At 43.2% G+C, this 27619-nt stretch overlaps 2 protein-coding genes across 6 annotated transcripts in view; one reads left to right on the forward strand and one right to left on the reverse strand.

Moving 5' to 3' along the window:
- Positions 1-11050, reverse strand: part of VPS72 (vacuolar protein sorting 72 homolog) — a 13079-nt gene extending 2029 nt beyond the window's left edge. The window contains exons 1-4 of the mRNA XM_059376115.1: positions 10852-11050; positions 5662-5814; positions 5355-5469; positions 4407-4583 (exon numbers count right to left, since the gene is read on the reverse strand). Coding sequence (XP_059232098.1) covers positions 4407-4583; positions 5355-5469; positions 5662-5814; positions 10852-10968 — 562 coding nt within the window. The 5' untranslated portion in view covers positions 10969-11050. The remainder of the gene's footprint in view (positions 1-4406; positions 4584-5354; positions 5470-5661; positions 5815-10851) is intronic.
- A 4319-nt stretch (positions 11051-15369) lies between these two features.
- The window catches only part of PIP5K1A (phosphatidylinositol-4-phosphate 5-kinase type 1 alpha), a 39022-nt gene continuing 26772 nt past the window's right edge, over positions 15370-27619 (forward strand). For all 5 annotated transcript variants that reach the window (XM_059376118.1, XM_059376121.1, XM_059376116.1 and 2 more), the window contains exon 1: positions 15370-15850. In XM_059376118.1, the coding sequence (XP_059232101.1) occupies positions 15769-15850 (82 nt within the window). In that variant the 5' untranslated portion in view covers positions 15370-15768. The remainder of the gene's footprint in view (positions 15851-27619) is intronic.

Below are 27619 nucleotides of genomic sequence, written 5' to 3' on the forward strand. Positions count from 1 at the left end.
GAGCCCGATGTGGGGCTCAATCCCAGGACCCTGGGATCATGATCTGAGCCAAAGGCAGAGGCTTTAACCCACTGAGCCACCCAGGCGCCCCTTAAACAGAGATTTCAGGGCACCTGGGTGGCTCAGTCATTTAGCATCTGCCTTTGGCTTAGGTCATGATCCTGGAGACCTGGGATCAAGCCCAGCATGGGGCTCCCCGTTAATGGGAAGCCTGCTTCTCCCTCTCCAACTCCCACTACTTGTATTACCTCTCTTGCTGTGTCTCTCTCTCTGTCAAATAAATAAATAAATAAAATCTTTAAAAAGTACATGAACATAGAGATTTCTGGTTCCTCTTAAAATAACAAGAAAATCTGGCAACCCTGCACTTGCATTGTCATGTGGCAACAACGAGCTGAGCAAATAGCTGCCTCTCCTTCCGAGCACTCTTGTAATTCACCACAGTCCCCTGGCGGACTAGTGACACTGCACTACAGCAGTTTGTGGTTCCAATACACGTCTCTTCCTCAAGGACAATGACTGTGACTCATTACTACCTACATATTCCCGGGGCTGGGCAGTGTTCCGCACATTACAGGCACTCAACAAGTATTTGTTAATGCTCTGTGGTCAGAAATATTCCTGTCCCTTTCCACTGAATGAACTCCAAATTTCTGTTTCTTAAATGTGGGTACAATCCTCAAGATAAAGTCGGGTCAGAAAAGTGTGCTCTGGGAACCCCACCAATGAGTTAGCCTCTTTTGAACTTGGAATTCGGATAGGTAATATTGCTTTCTTTCCCTTCAGCCAACCTTCAAACCCTTCTCCTTTCGAACACTTCCCTGTGCCTTCCAGAAATCCTCCATAATCAACCAATGCATCTATGTCCTCTAGTTGCTCCCTCAGCATGCCCTCGGCAACTTGATTTCCCAGAAGCCCATCACCCTGTCAGGCCCTGCTCTCCCTGCAACCCTCTGGCAGAGGCTGCTCATCCTGCCACATCCCAAGCAGGGCGTGCCTGTGTCCTGCTGAGCGCACTTTGCACTTTACACCACAGCTCCTCTACCCATCTGCAGACCCACCTCCCCGCTGACACAGATGCCACTGGGTTAGATCACCTCTCCTTCCTGTCATGCTCCCTCCCTCCCTCACCGAAGACTTCAGCAATCCTTTCCACTCTTCCTCTCCACCAACTCCTGTCATCCTACGTCACGCCGGTGACCTCAAACATGCACACATGGGTAATCCCTTCAACCTCCCATCGCCACAGTTTCTTTACCAATCTCATCTCTCAACAATCTTCCTGTCTAGGACACTTGAGTTATTCCATTCCGCTCCAGCTACAGCCCATACTTCGTTACTGCCTGCAACTGCCCCAGCTCTGAAATACTGCAATCACTCATCCCAGGCTCTGGCCCCAACATCCTACCCTTTGGGTCTTTTGCTCCCCTCTCTAGATACCTCTGTTCTTCCTCCCGTACACAGACCTCTCCATATTCTCTCTCCCTAGTGGCCCCTTCCAGGCTTCATTTCCTTTGTAAATCAAGGTTAGGTTCCTCAGTCTATCATTTTAGTCACTCTTATCAATCAAAACTCCATGACCCAGACCTGGATTGCTGAGTGCTCCTGGAGAAGTATTACACAACAGGGCAGACTATGAACGTATGTTCCCCCCAATTTTTTTTTTTTAAAGATTTTATTTATTTATTTGACAGAGAGAGATCACAAGTAAGCAGAGAGGCAGCCAGAGAGAGGAGGAAGCAGGCTCCCCGCAGAGCAGAGAGCCCGATGCAGGGCTCGATTCCAGGACCCTGAGATCATGACCCGAGCCGAAGGCAGAGGCCCCAACCCACTGAGCCACCCAGGCGCCCCATGTTCCCAAAATTTAAGACTCCCCCAACATCAACAGAATATTCTATCTCAAAATTTCAAACACTCTTCACTCTCCCCTCAAGCTTTCAACCCTATGCCCAACACCTGACAGGTGATAGTGCCTAAAAAACATCAGATGAGAACCACTCCAACGTCCTGTTATGGGTTACTAACCTCCAACTATAAGCCATCCTCCCTCCCTCCCTCTTAAGCTAATTCCTTCACCTGTGCTCTAGCTACCCCTTCTCCGAAAACCTGCACTATTAACTATCCTTTCTTTCTTCTTTGTCATTATACTCAGGTGCTTCTCATCAAAGACTGAGTTCCTCCGATCTTTGAATAAAACAAGCAAAGAAAACTCTACATTGACCCTAGACCCTATAGCTTTTATTCCTTCTTCCACCCTTCACAGCCAAACTTTTTAAGCCTGCTTCAAAATGGTGTGGTTCTCAAAAAGCGCTCTTTAAGGTCACCTCTGACTTCTTTGTCACCAAAACAAATGGACACTTCTCCATTCTCCTCTTGGGTGACATCTCTGCAGCATTCAGAAGAGACTCTCAAACATTCTCTTTGCTTGGCATTCTTAAGGCAATTCTCCTGGAGTTCTCTAACTCTCTGGCCACTGCTAAGCTCCTCTTTGATGAGCCCATTACATTCTAGTGTCTGCAGGATTCCCTTCTGCCTGTCTTCTCTTCCTCATGCTTTCTCCCTGGCTGATCTGACCACTCCAACATCAACAGTGCTATCTTTACTCAACAGACTTTCAAATTTGTTTCCAGCGCAGATCTTTTGCCCAAACCCGGCTGTGTACACTGAACTGAACTCTAAGCACTGTATGGACTGTTTCTAGACCCCTCAAATTCAACATGTTCAAAAATGAACTCATTTTCCCCTGCCAAACAAGCTTCTGCAAGGTCTCCTATGTCAGTTACTGATGTAAGAAGCCTGGGAGTTACCCTCTTTACAGTGGTCCAAACCAACCAATGTGGTCAAAGGATGTGGACTCTAATTACAGTGACATCAAGGTCACCTCACTGTTTGTGATGGCTCTAAATCATTTCTGTTTTGAGGGACAGCTACTGCTTGAAAGCACTGAATTACCATTATACAGATAAAGATTAAATATCCAATTTTAAAGTCAGTATAATGAAACAGTCATGAAAATATATCCTGAAGATACTGGAAGTGAAGTAAACCTTTTCTCAATCATTGTGTTCTTTTGGAGTTATCTAAATTTGAGAAATATAAAAAGTGGAATGGATTGGGTCTCAGATATTCTGTGTAAAGAATCTTCCACTCCACATTTGGGCTATAAACATTCAACCAGGGGTGCCTGGGTGGCTCAGTGGGTTAAGCCACTGCCTTCAGCTCAGGTCATGATCTCAGGGTCCTGGGATCGAGTCCCGCATCGGGCTCTCTGCTCAGCAGGGAGCCTGCTTCCCTCTCTCTCTCTGCCTGCCTCTCTGTCTACTTGTGATCTCTCTCTGTAAAATAAATAAATAAAATCTTTAAAACAAACAAACAAACAAACATTCAACTATACATTCTTGCTCACGTAGAGAAAAATTCAGAGAAAGAAAGACTGGGGTGGGGGGCGGTATAGAGAAAGAAAAAGAACAGATTAAATACTACAGCTGATTCTGTGTTATTTCACCCAATGAAAGTATGCCCCACACTAAGCATTTGATGGGATGTGTGCAATCTGCTATTCCCTCACGTACTCTCATGATTTAAGACTCTCAACACCCTATAAAGGAATGTATGTTCTGGAGCACCTGGGTGGCTAAGTCAGTTAAGCATCCAACCCCCTGAGTTCAGTTCAGGTCTTGATCTCAGAGTTTTAAGATCCTCTCTCCCTTTTCCTTTGCCCACCCCACTGTAACCCTCCCCAAGAATTCTCACTCTCTTAAAAAAAAAAAAGTATGTTTTGTACAGTCTATTATTGTAAACAACTGTGTACTCAGCATATAAACTGAAGAGATTTTAAAGAATTTTTTCTTTAAAATAGTTCATCTTGGGGTGCTTGGTTGGCTCTGTGGGTTAAAGCCTCTGTCTTCGGCTCAGGTCATGATCCCAGGGTCCTGGGATCAAGCCTCGAATCGGGCTCTCTGCTTGGCAGGGAGCCTGCTTCCTCCTCTCTCTCTGCCTGCCTCTCTGCCTACTTGTGATCCCTCTGTCAAATAAATAAACAAATTAATAAAATAGTTCATCTCATGAATTAATTCTGGAAAATTTCTAATTTTCATGATTATCATTAAAGTAGGCACTTTGTAAACCAAAACCGCAAGATACAAGTAGGTTAAGTAATTTGCTGGCAGTCTTATAGCAAGCGAACAGCACAACTAGGATTTGAACTTGGTTCTATGCAATTCTTACACTTCCTCTTCCCTGTAACTTGTACTTTAGAGCTCTGCTAACTGCCTTGTTTCTTGTTCCTCATCCCTCACTCTGCATTTCCTTTGATTCCCTCGTTCAGAGTCTCCATCTCCCCAGCTGCTCAGGTCCTCCAGTCTCCATTTTTCTCAGGCCCCTCAGCCCTCTGACCACAGACTGACCCAGTGAACGTAAGTTGAGCTCCTCTGTGATCTTGGCCTCTCTGAGCAGCTCTTCCTGGGTCAGTGGCCGTTCACAGTGGGGCCCCTTTCGCCGCCGTGACTGGCCCTGCCTCTCTTGTACCCGAAGGAATGTCTGCCGTGTATGCTCAGCTGTAGACTGACGCATAGACTTCCGACCTGGGAAAGAAGTAAGAGAGGAAGAAATCTTTGAATTCATGTCCACCTCTTTTATTTATTTATTTTCAAAATTTTAAAACTTGTTTGGAAATCATTTCAAACTTATAAAAAGGTTGCAAGAAGAGTCCACAGAATACCTACGTATCCCTTACCAGATCAACTCCTGTGAAGCTTTTGCCCCATTTGCATTGCATATGTTTTCCCAAATGATCTGAGGGTTAAGCTGCACACATCTTAGCTCTTGACCTTAAATACTTTAGTGTATATTTCCCAAGAATAAGGGTTTTCCAGGTACCTGGGTGGCTCAGTCCGTTAAGCAGCTGCTTTCAGCTCAGGTCACGATCCCACATCGGGCTCCCTGCTCAGCAGCAGGCAGCCTGTTTCTCATTCTGTCCCCACCCCCCCAAGGGCGCTCTTTCTCTCTCAAATAAATAAATAAAATCTTAAAAAAAGAAAAAAAAAAAGAATAGGATGCCTGGGTGGCTCAGTTGGTTGGGCAGCTGCCTTTTGCTCAGGTCATGATCATGGAGTCCCAGGATCGAGTCATACATTGGGCTCCCTGCTTAGTGGGGAGTCTGCTTCTCCCTCTGACCTCTCCCCTCTCATGCCCTCTCAAACAAATAAATAAAATCATTACTAAAATAATAATAATAATAATAGTTTTTCTTATATAGCCATAGTACAGTTATCAGCTTTGGTAAACTTAACACTGATACAATACTTTATCATTATGTTCCAATTTTGTCAATTGACTCAAACATCTGCACTCACTGTCAGAGCCATCATCCTGTAGTTCTAGTGGCAGCAGTGCCTTCTCTTCTCGGGCCTTCTGAGAGCTACCAGCTGGAGTGCTGACCTTTCGAGGCCTCAAGCTCTTGAGAGGCTCCTGGGGAGAGATTGGAATCAGATACCAGGGAATAAAAGTGACAAGGAGAAAGATGAGGATCTTAAGAGAAAACTAGCACTGCAGGAAATTGGACTGTTGGGGGTGGGGGAGCAGAGTACTGGGACCTCATGAAGGGCACAACAGAAATGATGAAATTATGGAAGTACAAGAAAACCAGGATACCCTCAGCACCTTATAGGCTTTGGTGACTACTCGGCGCTTCCTTCTTGGCTCTTCTGCTTCTCCATCACTGGATGGTTCATCCCCTTCATCAATGTCAAAGTCAGAGTCCACCTCATCCTCTGTGTCTGACTGGTCCCCTTGATACTCATCATCACCTGATTCCTGAGGACATAGGGAGATGAGGTTCTCACTGTCACTGAGTCATCAGTGCCCCTCCAGGAACAGACTCTCTTTGCTTTCTTGATTTAAGAGTTGCTCCGCTCTCCTTCCCAACCCAGCCCTTCAATTTCTTCAGGCAAGAAGCCTTCCAAGCTGATGGCCTTTGGCACCAGCACCACCCCTTCCAGATTAATCAACTGCTCTTTACTTGTTGCACACTGTGTTAAATGCTGGGATACAAAGGATGTGGTTTAATCTCTACCTTCAGGGGTCTCACAGTTTGGCAGAAGACAGGACTTAGTGTAAAAGGAAGTTTGAATACAAAGCAACTATAAAGTATCAAACAGTACTAAACAGTACTAAAATGTTACAGGAGGGATGCCTGGGTAGCTCAGTCAGTTAAGTGGTCAACTCCTGATTTCAGCCCAGGTCATGATCTCAGGGTCCCGAGACTGAGCCACATGTTGGGCTCTGTGCTCAGCTCAGCAGAGAGTGTGCTTGAGGATTCTCTCTCCTCTCCCTCTGCCCCTGCTCCCGCTTTCTCTCTATCAAATAAATAAATAAATAAATCTTTTTATTTTTTTTAAATTTTTATTATTTTTTAAAAAATATTTTATTTATTTATTTGACAGAGAGAGATCACAAGTAGGCAGAGAGGCAGGCAGAGAGAGAGAGAGAGGAGGAAACAGGCTCCCTGCCGAGCACAGAGCCCAACGCGGGACTCGATCCCAGGACCCTGAGATCATGACCCGAGCCGAAGGCAGCGGCTTAACCCACTGAGCCACCCAGGCGCCCCAATAAATCTTTTTATTTTTATTTTATTTTTTTTTAAAGATTTTATTTATTTATCAGAGAGAGAGAGGGAGAGAGAGCGAACACAGGCAGACAGAGTGGCGGGCAGAGGCAGAGGGAGAAGCAGACTCCCTGCCGAGCAAGGAGCCCCATGTGGGACTCGATCCCAGGACTCTGGGATCATGACCTGAGCCCAAGGCAGCTGCTTAACCAACTGAGCCACCCAGGCGTCCCCCCAATAAATCTTTTTAAAAGTACAGGAGCTCAGAGGAAGGCACACTTCCCATAGACTGGTGGTCTGGGAAGGTCTAAACTTTACACTTTATTCCTTTAGAGCAGGGATTGGCAAACTTTTACCGTGAAGGGCCAGAACAGTGGGCCACATTTGACCAGCAGGTCAGGGTTTGCTGAGCCCTGTTTTAGACTCTAAAGAACAAAGATGGGGACGCCTGGGTGGCTCAGTTGGTTAAGCAGCTGCCTTCGGCTCAGGTCATGATCCCAGCGTCCTGGGATCGAGTCCCACATCGGGCTCCTTGCTCCGCAGGGAGCCTGCTTCTCCGTCTGACTCTGCCTTCCACTCTGTCTGCCTGTGCTCGCTCTCGCTCGCTCTCTCTGACAAATAAATAAAATCTTAAAAAAAAAAAAAAAGAATATAAAAAAAAAAAAAGAACAAAGATGACGTGGGTTGGGGTGTAAAATACGGGGGGGGGGGGGGGATGCCTGGGTGGCTCAGTCGGTTAAGTCACTGCCTTCCACTCAGGTCATGATCCCAGGGTCCTGGGATGAGTCCCACATCAGTCTCCTTGCTCAGCAAGGAGCCTGCTTCCCCTTCCCCCTCTACCTGCCTCTCTGCTACTTGTGATCTCTCTGTCAAATAAATAAATAAAGTCTTTAAAAATAAATAAATAAAATAAAATACTGGTAGTGTTCAGGCAGCCAAGAGGGCAGAGGTATCATGGGTAGATAGAACAGCAAGAAAAAAGGTGCAGAAGCAGGAATGTGTATACTTTGTTTATGGAATATTTAGACCTAAGTAAAGCAGGTTTGTCTTGGTATAGAAATCTTCCTAGCTGACTGCCTTTGATTCTAGCACAGCCTTCTTCCAACATTAACTAACTGCCCTATGCTAGAAGACTTGAAAAGACGGCATTCGGTCAATAGAGAAACTTACATATCAGGCTAATAAATTAATGACTTATATAATTTATAAGCAAGTGATTCTCAATCCTCTCCCTCTCCTTACTTGTCCCACTACTGATAATCATTACTGACATAAATTTATGAGAAATAGGTCTCATTCCTCAGGTGTGTTGGAACAGATAAATTATGGGGTACCAGTATTCCATATAATGGGGAGCCAAAGAAGACTTGGGGAAATAGAAAAACTGTATACAAGGGGTGTTTCAGAAAGCTCTGGAGGTGGGGCGCCTGGGTGGCTCAGTGGGTTGAGCTGCTGCCTTCAGCTCAGGTCATGATCTCAGGGTCCTGGGATCGAGTCCCGCATCGGGCTCTCTGCTCAGCAGGGAGCCTGCTTCCTTCCCTTCCTTTCTCTCTGCCTGCCTCTCTGCCTACTTGTGATCTCTCGCTGTCAAATAAATAAATAAAATCTTTTTTAAAAAAAAAAAAAAGAAAGCTCTGGAGGTATGCAGCTGAGTGGAGTAGAGAACATATAGAGTATAGCCTAGAATTGAGGGGCTACAGGTCAGGGCTAGAATGGCAGTCACATCGAAAAGTAAAGGGAAAAACACAGTTGGGGGCAGGGGAGTCAACTGGGCAGGGTGGCACCTCAAACATGTGGCTCTCCCTTCAATCAATGATGTAGACCAACAAGCTGATCTTGGTACACATGCTGCCAAAGCAGGCAAATAGCACAGACAGTTGACACTCCAAGCTAGCCAGAGTTCAATCTTGCACAGATGACCATCATTTCCTCCCAACTGATGTTTGTGAAAGACAGCCTGGGAACACATTAATCCCCTAGCTCTAAGTATTAAGTCATCTCACCAGAGAGTAGTTCAACCACACGGTAGCTTAATGTCCAATCAAAATGCTTTCACTAAGTTATGGATTTACTACCATTCCTTTGGCTTTTATCAAGGGTCATTAATAGCCATGACTAGATAAGAGAATGTTTCTACATTACCTACTGAACCCCTGTTACTTTATATATCTTATACAAGAATGCAATTCTTCCTGGGATTTAATGCTGAATAAGTTTCTCTCTCTTAAAGAATATATATGCCTCTTTCTTATTGAAAAAGGAAATTCAGGGCTTGGCTGCCAGGAAGCTCACAGCTAAATTTAATATCAATTGCTATTACCAATTTAGCAGAGGCTCCTGGTACAATTACTTCAGATCTGTCTCTATTTTTACTGTTCCTACTTTTTGTTTGTATGGTAAGTCTCCTTTAATCTCTTTTGGAAGCATGAACGGTACATATTAAATAACGACTCATAAAATGACAGGAATAGGAAAATGGCCTTTGGGGGAGGGATGAGAACATTCTATTTTAAACTATAGTTGGTCAGGGATGTGTAAGTAATGACTCCCAGTCATCAAGTCCTGTGGATTCAATTTCCTTAATTTGTCTTGTAACCTACTGCCCATGTTTCCCTACTCCCACTACCTCCTTCAAGCCATTCTCCTCATTAAAGAGTGAGCTTTCTAAAGTACATATTTGATCATGGTACTTTGATGAATGGATGGAGAGTAAACTCTCTAACATGCTTCACAAGGCCCAACATGGTCTGGCCTTTGCCTACTCCCTCCGGCCTTACCAACCTTTATTCTACTGTAAGGTTTGGAGAATGAAAGTAGGCATGCATATACCAGACCGAGACTCCATACCTTTACACATTCCACCCTAGACCCTTGGTGGGTTAACCTTTCTCCTTACCCCGGTCCCAGCCAAGGCTTACTTTTCATACTGTAGTGAGTTTAAACACTATGTTCCCCAGGGATGCCAATCCTGACCAATAACTTGGGCTCCCACATTTTACCACAGCATCTCTATACTTATCGTACTCTTTATCACACAGTATTTCAACTGTTAATCCAACTGGTTGCCCCACTGGGGTCAGGAATACAAACAAAGTGGTGTTTTCAATACTCTCTGCTTCCCCCAGAACTTAAAATAGTGGTTGGCTTGCCCTAGCTTCTCAAAAGATATTTTAAGAATGGACAGATTCAGGATGCCTGGGTGGCTCAGTAGGTTAAGCAGCTGCCTTCGGCTCAAGTCATGATGCCAGTGTCCTGGAATCCAGTCCCACATGGCAGGCGGTGGTCCTTGCTCCGCGGGGAGCCTGCTTCTCCCTCTGCCTCTGCCTGCCACTCTGCCTGCCTGTACTCTCTCTGTCTGACAAATAAATATAAAATCTTAAAAAACAAAAACAAAACAAAAAAAAAAAACGGACAGATTCAATCAGTACCAGGACCAACCTAATCCAGAGAATGGACCTATACCGTTGAAGAAAACAGACCATTTCTAAACTTACAGAGCTTACAACCTAATAGAAAAGTATAAACAGGGACGCCTGGGTGGCTCAGTTGGTTAGGCAGCTGCCTTCGGCTCAGGTCATGATCCCAGCGTCCTAGGATCGATGTCCCACATCGGGTTCCTTGCTCAGCGGGGAGCCTGCTTCTCCCTCTGCCTCTGCCTGCCTGTGCTTGCTTTCTCGCTCTCCTTCTAACAAATAAACAAAATAAAATCTTAAAAAAAAAAGTATAAACAAGTAGGCAAACCAAATCTAATTACAATTTGAGCTCTATTCTATTAAGCAGCAGTCAAGGAAGGGTTAGTTAACTAAGGAGCATTTACATTAAGAGTTGAAAGCCGAAAAAAGAGCAGACTAAGCCCCTCTATCTTTTGAAGAGACTCCTTTCTGTACTTCAGGTGGACAGCTAGCTAGGCAGTGGGCCAACGAGTATATACCGCGTGACTACGATGAGCTCGCGCACGTTGTTAGACGTCGGAAGTGCGGCGAAACGTGCAACTAGAGAAGTACACAATTGGTTTCTTCCATATTCGGGGGGTGCCTCCGGAGAGCCCCTCCATCCCTGACCCCTCCAAACCCATCCAGGACTCCCCTCTCCAAGGCTCCATTTCATCCCCCGGCGACTCTCCCACCCGGTCTCCAGTACCAGCTCCCAGGGCTCCTCTACATTCCCCGCCCCCTTCTTTGTCCGAGGTTTCTGTTCTGGACTCCTTTTAGCTTCCTCCCCTCCCTCTTCCTGGGCCCGGCTCTTGCCTCCGTGAAACCCCCATAAGTCGTCTGGTAGAATTCGTCTTCCTCCTCTGCCTCCAGGAGCCCAGAAAGCCGGTTCCCCGCAGTCTTCCGGGGGGCCCGGCCCCCAGCCAAACTCATCCTGCCTACCGAGACTGCGCCGCTACCAGCGGCCCCACACCCAGTGCGGCTATCGGAGCTCGGCGATCGACACCACTACCTGCGGATGGCAGGCGGCGGCGGAAGCCTCTGGTCCACAGGCAGACGTAGCAGAGCGTCGAGAGGCTTCCAGTTGCGTCCTCCAAGCCCTCCTCACTCTGCAGACCCGCCGGCTGCCGACGCGGAGATCACCCCAAACTCTCTGCCCTTGCTCTCGCCGACTTAACTGTGGAATGACTGGGTGTCACCAGGAGCCTTAGTACCCTAAGTCCAGAATTGGGGAGTCAACAAATTTTCACTTAGAAGAGGTCAGACCCCCCTCTGCTCCAGTCCGTTTTCCATTCTGCTTCTAGTAGTGAACGTTTTTTAAAAACCCAGACTTTGTCTCTCTTCTACTCAAAGATCTTTAATGGCTGCCCGGCATCTTCAGATTAAAGTCCCAAATCCTTGAGGCAGAATAGTAGTGTGGTTAAGAGCATAGCTTTAGAGCCAGCCAGACTTGAATTTGAGTAGAAGTTAGTATTCTGGCTAGTAGAAGTTAGTGATTTTGGACAAGTGGCGGAATCTCGGTTTTCTCATCTGTAGAAGTGCAACTAGGGGTATCCGGCTGTCTCAGTGGATAGAGCATGGGACTCTTGATATCGGGGGTTGTGAGTTCAAGCCCCACTTGGGCCTGGAGCCTACTTAAGAAAAATGATAAAATGGAACTAATAATATCTACTTTTTAGGGACGCCTGGGTGGCTCAGTGGGTAAAAGCCTCTGCCTTCGGCTTACGTCATGATCTCAGGGTCCTGGGATCGAGCCCTGCATCGGGCTCCCTGCTCACTAGGAAGCCTGCTTCCCCTTCTCTCTCTCTCTCTGACGGCTGCTCTGCCTCTTTGTGATCTCTGTCTCTCTGTCAAATAAATAAATAAAATCTTTAAAAAAACATATCTACTTTTTAAAGTTGTTGAAAAAGGAGTGAGGGTAGGGCGCCTGGGTGGCTCAGTGGGTTAAGCCGCTGCCTTCGGCTCAGGTCATGATCTCAGGGTCCTGGGATCGAGTCCCGCGTCGGGCTCTCTGCTCATCAGGGAGCCTGCTTCCCTCTCTCTCTCTCTGCCTGCCTCTCCTACTACTTGTGATTTCTCTCTGTCAAATAAACAAATAAATAAATCTTTAAAAAAAAAAAAAGAAAGAAAAAGGAGTGAGGGGATAGGGTGGCTGGGATAGGTATAGGGTGATGGACATTGGGAAGGGTAAGTGTTGTGAGCACTGTGTATTGTGTAAGACTGATGAATCACAGGCCTTACTCCTGAAACAAATATTATTATATAAATAAAGTTGTTGAAAAGGATAAGAGATATACTCCTTGTAAACTGCTTCACACAGGATTTAGTAAGCACATAGATGGTTAGAAGGTGGTAACTACTACTAACATGGCATTCAAAATCCTTAATAATTTGGCCTCTCCCTGTCTTTCTAGCCTTACCTCCTTCCCTATCCCATCCCAGCATCACTTCCCAATTCTGTCGTGCCTGCGTGCTTTTCCTTCTCCTGAGGATTCTTTCCCTATCTTGTATACCTGGCAAAATTCTGGTTCTATAAGATGGGGAAGTCTTCTCACTCACCCACCTCGTTTCCTGGCCCTGTGATATGGTCTGACTGCTTTCCATGGCCCTTTCTGACAGGTCTTCATTCATTTACTTACCAAATATTTACCGCATTCCATAATTCTGCCCATAACCATGGAGATCATGCCTCCTCCATTCTCCAGAGTAGTTTTAATCTCATACAGTCTGTGGTATTTTCAAGACCCTTTGTCAACTTCTTTCCCCATCTTTTACACTGAAAATGTGGTTGTCAAACCATAGCAACTGTATGTACTCTATGATGGCAGCTATTACATTTTAAAGGTTTTTTTTTTTTTAAAGATTTTATTTATTCGACAGAGAGAGATCACAAGTAGGCAGAGAGAGAGGAGGAAGCAGGCTCCCCACCGAGCAGAGAGCCCGATGCGGGGCTCGATCCCAGGACCCTAGGATCATGACCTGAGCCGAAAGCAGAGGCTTTAACCCACTGAGCCACCCAGGCGCCCCAGCTATTACATTTTATCCTAATAATTTATATGTATGCTTTATTAGCCTGTGACCTTTTGAGGGCATGGACTTTATCTTCCTCTGTGTATACCAGGAACTCTCATAGTGCCTAGGATATAGTTGGAGCTAATTAATGTCAATTCAATGAATGAATTAATGAATGACTATTGAATGAATAAGATACCCATCCTCTTATTTTGCATCTAGGTTGATCTTACTTGCCTGTAGCCCCTCCATTCCGACTTTAGGAACTGTTATGAGACATGTGTGTGTGTGTGTGTGGCACACAAGCACATTATATCTGTTAAGTTTGTATATGGACCCTATTTTCAGATTGCCAGATTGCTCTGCTTTTGCAAAATATATATTGGTGAACTCCCTTCTCAATTTCCTTGGGGGCACCAAGCCAACATGTCCTGCTTTGCCTCTGCTTCCACACCCTGCCACGTCACCCCAGTTCTGCTATGCCAGGAATGTTACTGGGGAAGAGTGGTTCTATGACTCAGAGGACACCCCAGGGATTGGAGTGGGAGTGGAGAACAAATTTTCTGTCTCCACAGAGACAAAGTATGGGAGAAAAGATGGGAGACACCCCTAGCCCTACTTTTTGAATTTTGCATTCAGCCATTCACATATTCAGGAGACACATATTATATACTTACTTTGTGCCAGGCAGTATTTTAGAGGTTTGAGATCTAAAAATCGATAAGATGTAATCTTTGCCCTGAAATGTTCAATCTTAGGAGGGAGACAAACTAGTAAACAGTCTGACATAATACTAGGTAGTAGGAGTAATAGTAGCCATTTTCTGGTACATAAAGAGAAATAAAGATCCGTAAGAGGCTACAAAACAGGGATCTCCTCTTTTCAGGATGGCTGAAATCAAATTCGCTGATCAAATTCCAGGGAGAACATCCCCCCGTTTGACCTACTGCCTTGTCAATCAGGACTTTATTGGTCTCTTTCCAATTCTAAAAGCAGAAACAGCTTTATATCTACACCAGATGATTTCTAAAATAACTCAGGAAATGGTAGCAGCTCCATGCTTTATGAAAACAAGGATAATTTATTCAACAAATATTTATTGACGATCTGAGTGAAATCCTATGCTAGACAGTGTGCCCCCACCTGTTTAGTTGGCTGCAATTGTAAAATACTTAAGTGTCATACAATTCCATTACTATGGGATGAAATGTCAATCCAATCATGTGAAGTTTGTCTACCTTCAGCATCTAAAGGAATATGAATAATCCAGCAGGTGGCAGCAGGGAAACAATTATTTTTATCTTGATTTGCCAGAGGTAGAAGGCAGCGATAGTCTGGGCTTTCTGGTCCTAGGTTCCCTTTCTAGAATCGGGAAGACCCCCGGATAGAGGATAACCAGACCATCTTGGGCGCTACAAAAGCGAGACCCCCCCCCATTTCTCTTCATTAATTCCACAAATAATTATTAAGCCTCTACCATGTGCAGAGTCACAGATGGGAGAAGCTGGAAATATAAGAGTGAAACAGTCTTTGCTTACAGTCTGATCAAGGAGAGAGAGGTCTTAAGATCCCTATCTAGGTTCACAATCTCTAGGGTACTTTGTTAAAACTGAGTAGTGTTAGTCCACACACTAGACTAGAGTGGGTAATTCATTGTATCTCCATGCCCTTTGGTGCACAGATTAACAGTTAAAGAGCTAAGGGCTTGCTTGGATGGCGGGAAGACTGTGATATGGTCTGACTGCTTTCCATAGCCCTTTCTGACAGGTCTTCGTTCATTCATTTATCAAATACTTACTGCATTCCGTAAGTGTGCCCAGGGCTGCGTTTGAGGCAAAGTGTAGACCTGTTTTGAATGTCATTCAGAGGCAGACAAGACTGCCGAGCACGTTACAGTAAACAAAGCAGTAAAGCCGGAAGAATACTTAGTCGCATGTGATGTTTTGTGATATTTGAGTGCTTAGTATCTTTGTCTCGACAAAGAGTGCTTTTGTAGGGAGTTCTTCCCTGGGCTCTAAAATTGAGGGCCGGCAGAGTAGGCTCACTTATCCCGAGCTCCGGCAATTCAACGGGGTCCTTTCGCAGAGCGGAATATAAATTGACCCACTGAGCCACCGTAGGGACGGTCTACAGTCGGGAAGGGCTTGTCTTCGACGGGTGGATTCGTTAGGGCGTGGGGAGCCCGTGTCATATGACCAGTAGCAGCCTCCCCTATTGGCTCTCAGGGGCCACCTTTTCTGCCCAGTCGAGTGGGCTGAAACGCTGGAGAGGTTAAGCGCATGCGCAGTTCCCGGATTTCCCTAGCCTCCCAGAGTGGAGCGGTGGGGTTGGGCGATAAACAGGCTGTGGCTAGGGAGGAGGGGTGGGAGGGTTTGTTCCGTTGGGACTTTTCATGCCCTTTTATTTCTTTAGGTGTGGTTAGGTTCAGCAGCCTGAGCGAGCGTATTCTCTTGTGAAAGGGGATTAAGAAGCTCCCGCGGAGAGCGGTCGGAGTTGCGGAGGGGTGCGAGACAGGAATTCTCCCCTATGCCAGCGAAATGGTGCGGCCCTGAGCTGTTTCACTACCTGGCCCGACGAGTCTGAGAGAGGCCCCGGAGGGGGCAGGGAGGCGGCCCGCAGAACGCGGGTCCTGTGAAGAGACGTGGAGAAGATTCGATTTGGAGAAGAGGAAGAGCCCGATTGAAGGGGAGCGAGGCCGCTGAGGGGGAGGGGGCTGCCAAGATGGCGTCGTCCTCCTCTGGGCCGTCGGCGGCCGGGGTTTCAGCCTTGGATCCCGCGGTCTCTTCCGGCGCCTCTTCTTCAGGTAATCAGGGTGGGGCGTGGGCAGGGGTCTGAGGACTGCTGGTGCGATGGGAACGAGAGCTAGACCTGGGAGGGCACCTGTAACTGGGGATGTCCGAGGAGCTGCCGGTAAGGAGGACAGAGGCCGGGCTTTCAAATAGGAGGGCTTTCTGAGCGGGCACGGGGAGTCTGAGGAAAGGATGGATTTGGTGAGGAAAGGGTGACTGTCAAAAACACTGTCTTCAGGAGACCGAATTGAGGACTTGAAGTAGTAGGGTTAGGAGGGGATGGAGATTGGGGGTGGAGGTGGGAGGGAAACAGAAGGGAAATCGAAAGGAACGGACAAAACTAAAATAAATGGAGGCTTCATAAGTAGAGGAATGAGTGTGAAAGGCAGGTGGAACCCAAGTTGATTATGAGGTTAATTGGATCAACCTGTGGGAGAGAAGCCATGGAGTTGAAACATGTTTAAGAGTTAAGTGACGCTTGCTTTCGATTTGCTGTGGAGTTAGGGAATTGTGGATTTTGTTGGGGGTGGGAGTTACTTGAGACCTCTTTTTCCTTAGAGACTCCCCTTCATACGTCATTCCTTCTCACTTAGTGCCCCCGCCCCCCGCCACGCGCACGCATTTGTACACACATATATGTTATATCAAACACCCTACTGCGGTGATTCCCATTACTAGACTGCCCACTTTTGGGAAGGAATGGAACGTTTTGAAGGAAAGTGGAAAAAAAACCCTAAAAACAGATGGAGAAGGTGGAATGATGCATTACAGGGTGAGAGAGGTTATGTTGGGAATTAGGCCTGGGACGGATGGTGTGGTTGGGGGAGGTGGTTCTACGTGCTGTGGGAGAATATTGCATAATAGGAAATGGACTGGAAGAATGTTAAGGCTGTATCAGGAAATTGGCACTTGGAGAATGGAGCCAGTGAACATAGCTCAAAGTAGTTAGAAACTATTGGAGATTGAGGGACTGCCGAGGAGCCACAAGAAAAGCAACAGATTGTGTGTAGGAGGAAAAATGTGTATAAGTGTGGGGAGGGGGTGGAGATTGAGTCAGAAACTGTTCCAGAGCTTCCATCAGAAACGTCTGGTGTTCCATAGTGACTGTTGCTTCTAAACTGTGAGCAGGAGAGACTTTTTCAGATGATGGATGCTGTACTTGAGATGAATTTCCATAGGCCTGGGATGTCATCCTTGTCTTTTGAATTGGCTATATAGAAGGTTCTGCCTTTCGTATTTCAGCTGGGTTGGGTACCACTATATCGTCACAGATACCTTCTTCATAAGCTGCAGTTTTATTTATGTGCATCTATTTTTAGTTTCTTGAGAGGTGATTTTTGCCTTTCCTGTAAAAGCATTAAAGGACCAGATCAACTCATGTTGCATTCTAAGTGTGAAGAATGAAGTAAAGTGACAGATTTTTTTTATAGAGTAGTTCTTCATTTAAAACCTTTTCTCCTTCCCCCAGTGCAGAAAGAACAATGGTTGTGTGTAGTCATTAAACTTAACTATCAAGTTATGTGTTCTATTAGAAACTAGGTTAACCTTAAAAGCCATGTGTTTATATCCCAAAATTTGATTCAGTATCTATCTAATGGAAGTACTGGCCTTGTGGACAGATTTAGGAGTAAAGGAAATAGTTCTTTGTTACTTACTGATACATTTTTCTCTTCTTCCATCTCTGCTCCTGCTTCAGATAGTTCTTCTATCTTTTTCAGATGTCACCGTATGGTATTTTTTTATGTTTTTCTGCCAGATCCTAGGGTTGGCAGTTAATAATTCAGATTGCATAAATGTTTTGGACCTGTTGTGTTTTCCTGAGAAAATAAAATTAATAGGTTTCAGTGGACTTTACAGCTCCTTGACTCTGATGCGTTCTATATGAGAAGTCAAGGTATAAAAAATATCTAAAAATAGTTTTAGATTCCTATTTTTACTTTTGTTTTTTGCAGCTACCCTCTTTGCTCCTTTGACAGTTATTGAAGCAGTTGTATTAAGAAGTTAAGAAAAATTAAATATTTCTGAAAACCTGATGGGATTTTTGTGTCCAAATACACAGTGTTGACTTTGTGTGTCTGCACTTTCACTTAAGTTTGGTCTTAGTAAATTTAATTTAATAAAATAATTTATTTTAAGGATATGATTGAAGAGAATAGAATATTTGATTCTGATCCAAAAAAGGCTATTAAAAATGGGGTTTATTTGTTTTTATATTTTTTTTATGCGTTGTATTTGTGACTGGAGGTGAGTGTTGCTGTATCTGGATGGTACCAGGGGAATTAGGACATTGACAAGAATGAGTGATGGTTTATGGTTTCCTATATTGTTAAAGGAAGGCTGGCCTTGTAGAAATTCAGGGAAGGGAGGGGTGTGTGTGTGTGTGTGTGTGTAACCATTCTAAAACCAGCTTACTGAACTGAGGTGTTTAGCTTAATTCATTTAAATTTGGTGAAACTCTGAAATCCTAAAGACAAGATTCTTTGGCAGTGTTGAAAATAGATTCAATATAAGAATGTTAGTTATTCAGGGACAGATTGATCTTTTAGATAAACCACTCATAACCTTTGGAGGCTCAAAATCTTTTGGCTTTCAAATTAGTAAGGACAGATTATTTATTTATTTATTTATTTATTTTTAAAGATTTTATTTATTTATTTGACAGAGAGAAATCACAAGTAGGCAGAGAGGCAGGCAGAGAGAGAGGAGGAAGCAGGCTCCCTGCTGAGCAGAGAGCCCGATGCGGGGCTCGATCCCAGGACCCTGAGATCATGACCTGAACTGAAGGCAGCAGCTTAACCACTGAGCCACCCAGGCGCCCCAAGGACAGATTATTTAGAACAGTTGTTACTGTCTAGATGTTTTTACCATTAAGGTACCAGTAAGCTGGTCTTTTATACTGCTGACAAGTGAAATACAGATGGTAGATCAAACCATATGTTCTAAGAGATGTTTGACATCTTTTCCCATTGGAGTAATTACCATGTTTGGATTTGGGGGGAGGCAGTTATAAATGAGTATCAGCTTACAGAAGTCCTCATCATGTGTTTGTTCTTATACTTTGTTAATAAAAACTGATGCAGTTTGCCATCCAGTCTCAGCTGTTAGGTGTGTAAAGGAAATTTATTCCTTCTTTTGCTTTCTCCCCCATCCTCATTATTTGGACAGTGACATCTTAAAAATAAAATTAGCCCTGAAGAGGTGCTGATGACAGTATGACCATCTGTCATACCAGTGTGCAAAGAGTCTGTTTCCCTATCTGTAACTGGCCTAGTTTATCAAGATCTTGAAATTCAGGGGTGCCTGGTTGGCTCAGTTGGTAGAGCATGTGACTCAATCTTAGGGTTGTAAGTTCAAACCCCACATTGCTGTGTCGAGATTACTTAAAAATAAAATCTTTTTTTTTTTTTTTTTGAATTTTATTTATTTGTCAGAGACAGTGAGAGAGAGAAAACAAGTGGGGGGGATGGGAGAGGGAGAAGCAGGCTTCCCACCGAGCAGGGAGCCTGATGGGGCTTGATCCCAGGACTCTGGGATCATGACCTGGACTGTAGTCAGACACTTAATGATTGAGCCACCCAGGCACCCCAAAAATACAATCTTAAGAAAAAGAGAGCGCGCACTTGAAATCAGCTACTGAGTCTTTTTTTTTGTTTTTTTTTTTTTTAAACCTCAGGGAGGGAGTGAAGACTTTGTTTGGGAGACTTGATTTGAAGTTTGAAGGAGTTAAAAAGTAAAATTAGAATGCTAAAGTTCTTCTGAAATAAGAGCTGTTTGATAAAATCACATGTGATTCCCCTTCTAAGGAAAAAAGCACCTGAAACATTAGAACATCATAAACCAGTAGTTGCTTTTTACTTCAGACCAGAACATTTCTGAAATTGTCACCCTTTACCTATATGATTTTATCATGAGCACAAACGATTTGGAAGTAACTTTACAGCTCCTTTCTGACTGTATTTTACTTAACTACTGTGGGCAACCCCAGAGGACACAGGACTGAAGCATTTTTTTTTTTTAAAGATTTTATTTATTTATTTGACAGAGAGAAATCACAAGTAGATGGAGAGGCAGGCAGAGAGAGAGGAAGGGAAGCAGGCTCCCCGCTGAGCAGAGAGCCCGATGCGGGACTCGGACTCAATCCCATGACCCTGAGATCATGACCTGAGCCGAAGGCAGCGGCTTAACCCACTGAGCCACCCAGGTGCCCCAGGACTGAAGCATTTTTATTTGGGACCTTTATCATAGGGCCAGCCTCATCAGTCCCTGATTCTGGTGGTTTTGTTCTTTCTAGAAGAGCTTCACCAGTAAATTATGCTCCAATTTGATAACACCAAATGGTAGGGGTTTTATAGTTTTTTTGGTCTGTATTCTTTGTATCTGGTGTAAAACATTAGTAGGCTGATCTTTTCCCTTCCCTTCTTCCATACTAGTGAAAAGTAATAACAATTTAAGTCACTTTACTAGAGTGAGAAATTGAAATTTGGAAATGTAAAAATAGAACAGAATATCATGCAGTTAAAATATCACCAGGTACCATTTTGGACGACATTTTATAAGTAGGGAGAGAGGTTTCTGTTTGTTTTTTACATGGGGGTTTTGACACTTTTTTAATTTTTTGCCAGAAAACTGACTCCAGAATGTCTTTGTTTTTGATTAACCATTTATCTTTTTTTAATTATTGAAAAATATTTTATTTATTTGAGAGAAAGCGAGAGAGTGCAGTGTGCACACAAGCAGGGGGTGGGAGCAGAGGGAGGAGAGAATCTCAAGCAGAATCTGCGCAGACCGTACTGAACTCAGAGCCTGGGGCTAGGCTGAATTCCAGGACCCCAGGATCATGACGTGAGCCAAAACCAAGAGCCAGAGGCTCAACTGACTGAGCCACCCGGGCACCCTGATTAACCATTTATTTCTGCCATGGCTGCCCAAGCCTGGTCAAGCATGATGATATAGATTTATTAAGTATCCAGTATCTGATAGTAATTGGTAGTAATGCACTGATAAGTTAGCTTTGGATATCAAAATAATATGTTTTGCTTGTTAGTTTCTGTGTGCAGTTCTGGGTTGATATAAAAGTCTTCTGATTCATAACTTGGCTCAAACAGGTGCCAACTACTAGTTATTACATATTTTATTAGTCTGTTTTTCTCTGATGATATAGTGAAAACTGCAGCCGGTGTAGTGAACAAAAGAGAGAACACCAGGCCAAAGACAGAAGTGGGGATAAAGAAGGAAGGTGGTTATTTTATTCTCTAAGCTGTATATTTTCTTTCCAAGAATTTTTGGGTGTTCTGACTAGATATAAAGCAAGAGCAAAGTTGTTAATTTCTTCTTTTTCCTGGGTGTATTTCTTTTTTTTTTTTTTTTTTTTTTTTTTTTTAAAGATTTTTTTTTTTTTTTTTTCAAAGAGGAATCACAAGTAGGCAGAGAGGGAGGCAGAGAGAGAGAGGAGGAAGCAGGCTCCCTGCTGAGCAGAGAGCCCGATGCGGGACTCGATCCCAGGACCCTGAGATCATGACCTGAGCCGGAGGCAGTGGCTTAACCCACTGAGCCACCCAGGCGCCCCCCTGGGTGTATTTCTTGATCATGAATAAAAGTATACTTCAGGAAGTATGCTATTTTCTGATAGCCTGGTACAGGGAATCTCTTTTTCTCTGTGTTCCAAACCCCAGCCCACTACTCAGAGAGAGTGTTGGCATGATGGTACTTCCTAGAGGAAACCCCTTCCTAGCCCATTTCCTCTATTGCACTTCACTTCTCCACCCTTTCCTATCAAAAGAGCACTGTTTAGTTTCTAAGTTTGTGTTAGTTGGTTTTGTTCACATCTTCTATAAGCATCCATCGTTCTTTTTATTATTTACTATTTGTTTTTTTTTTTTTTTTTTTTTTTTTTAAAGATTTTATTTATTTATTTGACAGAGAGAAATCACAAGTAGGCAGAGAGGCAGGCAGAGAGAGAGAGGAGGAAGCAGGCTCCCTGCTGAGCAGAGAGCCCGATGCGGGACTCGATCCCAGGACCCTGAGATCATGACCTGAGCCAAAGGCAGCGGCTTAACCACTGAGCCACCCAGGCGCCCTATTATTTACTATTTGAAGTGAACCTTTTTTGCTCAACCTCTGTATTTTTTTAAACTTTGTCCTGTCATTTTTCTTTGTCCTCCTATGAAATTCCAGTCTCTTTGTTTGTAATGACTGTCGACAATAGATATTTTAGTTTAAAGCTTTTATTTTTAAGTAACCTCGGCACACAGCATGGGTCACTAACTTAAAAGATCAAGAGTTGCATGCTCTGACAACCAGCCAGATCAGGCACCCCTGTAGACAATACGTATTAATTGGCAATCATCTGATTCCAGAAAAGATTTCTTCCTGATGAATCTGAGCAAGATTTTGGCAAAAAGCAAGGAGGGCAGGTTCCTTGTAGGGAGTACAATATATCTTATTATTTGCTTTATGTACTTAACCAAGTAATATGGAAGTAACCCAGAATAAGCAGTATACCAAAGGATCAGTGATGTTAATGGGAAGTAGGCTAAGGGAAGGTAATCAAAGGAAGTTGTAGGGAGAGAATGGGAAGAGGGTTTTTTTTTTAGGATACATAATTAGCTAGAGCAGAGTAGCTTTCCTGTGCACAGTGTACATAAACAGCCTGGTAAACTTCAAATTTTCGTTTATAAGAATGTGTATAAAAGAGATGATGGAAAAGTAACATATCTCTGATTTTCCTTGTAATTATCTTGAAGTGCATTGTTGGGCAATTAATGTTCATTATGATAACATTAAAATTAGACTTTCTCTGCTGAAACGTGTACATTCCAATCCAGCAAGAGTCCTTGCTTTTTCAGGATAGATAGTGCCAGATTTGGAAATAAGAGGTGGCAATCTGCCAAGAAATCTCAAATATTTCTTGGCCATGGGATGGCTTATCCAAGAGACTCAGGTCTTTTATTTATTCATTTTTTAAAAGATATTATTTATTTAGTTGTCAGTGAGAGAGAGTACAAGCAGGGGGAGCAGGAAAGAGAGAGAGGGAGAAGCAGGCTCTCCACTGAGCAGGGGACCCGATACAGAACTCGATCGCAGGACCCTGGAATCATGACCTGAGTGAAGTTAGAGACTTAACCAGCTGAGCCACCCAGGTGTCCTGAGACTCAGGTCTCTCTTTTTTTTTTCCCCCATTTTTTAAAAGATTTTATTTATTTATTTGACAGAGAGGGAGAGAAAAAGAGAAAGAGTACAAGTAGGTAGAGCAGCAGGTAGATGAAGAAGGAGAAGCAGGAGATGTGGGGCTTCTATCCCAGGATCACGACCTGAGCCAAGGTCAGAGGCTTAACCAATGGAGCCACTCAAGCGCCCCGAGGCTGAGGTCTTTTAAAGAAGACCTTCTCCCACACCGCCATTTTCAAAGTTTTAGGGCCAAGAGATACATATTTGAGGCCTGAGAACCATGAAATTTGCCTTGTAGGGACGCCTGGGTGGTTCAGTTGGTTGAGCATCTGCCTTTGGCTCAGGTTATGATCTCAGAGTTCTGGGATTGAGTCCTTCATTGGGCTCCCTGCTTAGCAGGGCGTCTGCTTCTCCCTCTGCTTGCCTCTCACTCTAACTGCTGCTCCCCCTGTTTGTGTTCTCTCTCTCTCTCTCTGACAAATAAATAAGATCTTTTAAAAAAAAAAAGAAAGAAAGAAAGAAAGAAAGTAATTCGCCTTGCAGAAGTAAAAATTTATCAAGAGGGAAATACAGAGATATTTTAATTAAATTTGGAAACAGGTTCAGGGAGCTTGTTACTAGTGGCAGAGGTGTTGCATTGAGGCTGTATGTTATCAAGATGAGTCTTAGTTTAAAAAAAAAATAAAGGGGGGTTGAGTCTTAGTAAACTTGTGGCTCATTCCTTGCTGCTTAACAGTTGGCTGTTATCTGAGGTGACCCCAGGACTGGTAGATCAGACTGCTTTGTGTTTTTGAGCTTTTGCTTCTAGGAGCATCTTTGCCTTTCTGACTTTTTCCTAGAAGATCCTTAGGAAAACTTGACACTTGCTAGGAAACAAAATTCAGTTTTTCTCTGGGCTGTGGCTTGGTTATCTTAATCGGCCTAGTTTAGTCCTTATTGAGGGTATTGGGCCTTTTTTGTTTCTAAAACTAAGTTTTTGAGTACTTCTCAAGGGGTGGACTGATATTTCACACATTTCTAAGTATTTTCATTTGAAGAACATATTGTGCCCCCTACCTGCAGGGGTATACTTAAAATGGTTTTCAGTATCTCAAGGTAACAAGGACCAAAGAGATTGTTTCAAATAGTGCAGCAGATAACTGGGCTGTGTTTGTGTTTTGTTTTGTGTGGGGTTTTGCTTTGATTAGGGGTTATTTTTTGTTTTTGTTTTTTTCTCTTAAACCCTCTGACTCTCAGTCTGATCAACCAAGAGAACTCCTGAGATTTAGCATTTTGTTTCCCAGAAGTCTGCTTATATCGCTTTGTGCTCTGTGTAGGTATTACGGACAAATTTGTATGCAGTAGTTTTGAGCTGTGTCTTTGGGATTGCTTCTTTACAACCTGCCCAGGCAAACTCAAGTTGTCTGAGGAATGCACATCCGGCCAGCCTCTAGCATCCCCAAATTATATGTGTACTTCAAACATTGAAGTCAGACACACACTGCCTCTTAGTTTCTCATTGGGTGGATGATGTCATTTCATCTCTGACGGAAATGCTTCTGCTCTGAAAGTGCAGGGAGAGGCTCTGGTATTAAGGCCAACTCTGTTTTGTTCCACACACTATGGGGAGGGGGGGGACAACTCTTATATCAGAGGTTTTTACAGTTTGGAAATATCTTTATTTCAGTTATCTCTTTTAAAGCCAACTCATTTACCCCTCTGAAGTTTGCCTTTTTTATACTTCTCAGAATTATATTAATGATTTTTCCCTTCCTCTGCATTTCCTCCTTCCCCTCAGTAGTGAATCTTTTTTTTTTTAAAGATTTTATTTATTAATTTGACAGAGAGAAATCACAAGTAGACAAAGAGGCAGCCAGAGAGAGAGAGAGAGGGAAGCAGGCTCCCTGCTGAGCAGAGAGCCTGATGCGGGACTCGATCCCAGGACCCTGAGATCATGACCTGAGCCGAAGGCAGCGGCTTAACCCACTGAGCCACCCAGGCACCCTTTTTTTTTTTTTTTTAAAGATTTTATTTATTACCTCAGTAGTGAATCTTAATGTCCTGTAGTTCAGTAGTAGCAAGCAAATGTATGGAGAGTCACAGTGGTGTTTTTTCAAGAAACCAGCCCCTCCAGTATCTTTTTAATCAGAAACACACTTTAGGGTGGGGCCAAGGACCAAAATGGAGTGCTTCCTTAAGACTAGGACAGAGTTACTCAGAAAAATACTCTGTGACATGGTGTGATGATTCATCATTGTATTTTAGCAAGGATCAATTGGGTTGTTGCCATTTTGGCCCTTGACTGGTTCAGCTGCTTTGAAATTATTTTCATAACATTAAAGATTTCCCAGGTTATTTTCACAATTTAGCAGATAGATTTTTTATATTTTTCAGGGCTAGGTAACCAGTAGATAAGCTGAAATTAGTATCCCCGTTTTATAGGAGAATATTGATATTCTGGAGGACGTGAAAGATAAACCTCTTCAGGGAGGATCTCTTATATGTGCTGATGAAGTTTTGTTTCAGGTTATACAAACATCTCAGAATAATACATGGTAGAGAAAGAGAGTGAGTGTAGAGTAGTCATGCGTATTTGTAGCTCAGGATTGTCAGCAGCATTCTGGACATTGTCTTTTTACATTTTTTTCTTCTAGTGTTTCTCTGCAGCAGCTTAATATGATTGTAATGAGCTTGAGTTAATGTGTGGGGTAGGAGTGATCTTGGTCTATATATGTGGGGCTGTCGAGTAGTGGTTTACTGGGGAAAATGGAGTATACAGCAAAGAGCACAATAAAGTCAGCCCTGTGTATCTCTTTTCCTTAATTACTAAATTATTGATGTAATTATTTTTATATAAAATGTACATGGATAAGGAAAAATAGATATTTAAAATTACTAACTCAGTCTAATTCCACTATTCAAGGTAGTTAGTTATACTTAAACATTTTGATATATGTTTTTTTGGACCTTTTCAATGTGTATAAATAATATAAGTGAATTTGTAGATAAGTTTTTACAAAAATATGGTACTATGTAATTTTTTTTTACATTTTTCTGTGTCCTATCCATAAATATACATTAAAATAAATGTTTATGTGTTCCATTTTATGACTAGATTTATGTCACCAATCTCCCTTTGTTCATTTAGATTTTTTCTAGTTACAGTATCTATCCAATAATAGTTTTTATATACAGTGCTGCAGTAAGTAACTTTGTATGTACATTTTTGTCCACTGATTGTTTCTTTAGAATAAATTCCAACTTCTGGGTAAAATTGTACTTGTATATTTTTAAGACTTCTTGCTAGATTTTGCCAAATTACCCTCCAAGAGTGGAAAACCCTCAAATAAGATACACACATTATTTTTTGAAAGGGCATGTGCCTGTATGCAAAGGAGTTTTGTACCTGAAAAATTTTTGCCAATATGAAATCACTCCAGGGTGAAATGGTTGAAATGATTTGGGTTACAAATTTTGTGACTACTCTTGGAATTTTTCTGCCTGAACTTCTCCTTTACTTGTTTTTTGAATGTTAACCTAGAGCTACAAAAAAAATCATTTTATATTTCATTGTATGGTGCTAGGGGTCAGGTTAGGTCCTGTTCATAATTTTATATTTCAGAGTTGTTTTTTTTTTTTAATATGCTTATTCTGCTGTAAGCAAGTAGAACCCCAGAAGTAAGTGATAACTTTCTGTTTTTCCTCATTTAGGTTTCAACTTTCTGTGCTGTGGGGTCAACCGTAAGAGAGGTAGATCTGATATGTATCTGTGCTGAAGAAGCATGAGCTCCTTGCAGTAACTAGAAGCCAACTCCTCTTCCCTATAACAATTGCAGACTTTTTGTAGTAGTAGTACATGGCCTTCTTCTGAGAAGGCTGTGGATGTCTTGCAAGCATTATTTGACATTAGCTCACATTTCTATCTGCCCTCCAAAAAAGATGCTATTGTTAACACAGAAGTTTCTTTTCTCACAGTTCCACAGTATAATATGAATTAATTGACTACCTTTCGTCTCCCTCAAAGTTTTCCTATAACTTCATTTCCTTTTGTTTCAGTAAATGAATTTCAACTCTTCTTTTCCCTTTCTCCTGCATCTCTCATTTCCCCTGACCCTTCCTGTTCTATAAATAAGTTTCATAATTCACAGTGATGATAAAAAATGTAGAGCATTTAAGTGCTGTACATGACTTATTTAATTCTCTTAACAATCCTGTGAGGAACATTTTATAGATGAGGTAACCAAGGCCTAGAGAGTTAACTAACTTGGCCAGTGTTGCCTAGTTAAGTGGTGATTTAGTACTCAAACCTAGGTGTTCTGATTTCAGAGTCTGCATTTCTGCCTACTATGCTATTACTGCTTCCCTGACTAATCTGATAGTCTGTGTGTGAACGAACTTGATTTTAAACCAGATTAACTGTTTGATCTTAATTGGGTACTGACTGAACCAGGACTCCTTGGTGAAGGAAAGAATAGTACAGAAAACAACTTCCTTGGGACGCCTGGGTGGCTCAGTTGGTTGACAACTGCTTTCGGCTCAGGTCATGATCCTGGAGTCCTGGGATCGAGTCCCGCATCGGGCTCCCAGCTTCACGGGGAGTCTGCTTCTCCCTCTGACCTTCTCGCTCATGCTCTCTC

This window comes from Mustela nigripes, chromosome 14 (assembly GCF_022355385.1).
Source record: "Mustela nigripes isolate SB6536 chromosome 14, MUSNIG.SB6536, whole genome shotgun sequence".
Classification (NCBI taxonomy): Eukaryota; Metazoa; Chordata; class Mammalia; order Carnivora; family Mustelidae; genus Mustela; species Mustela nigripes.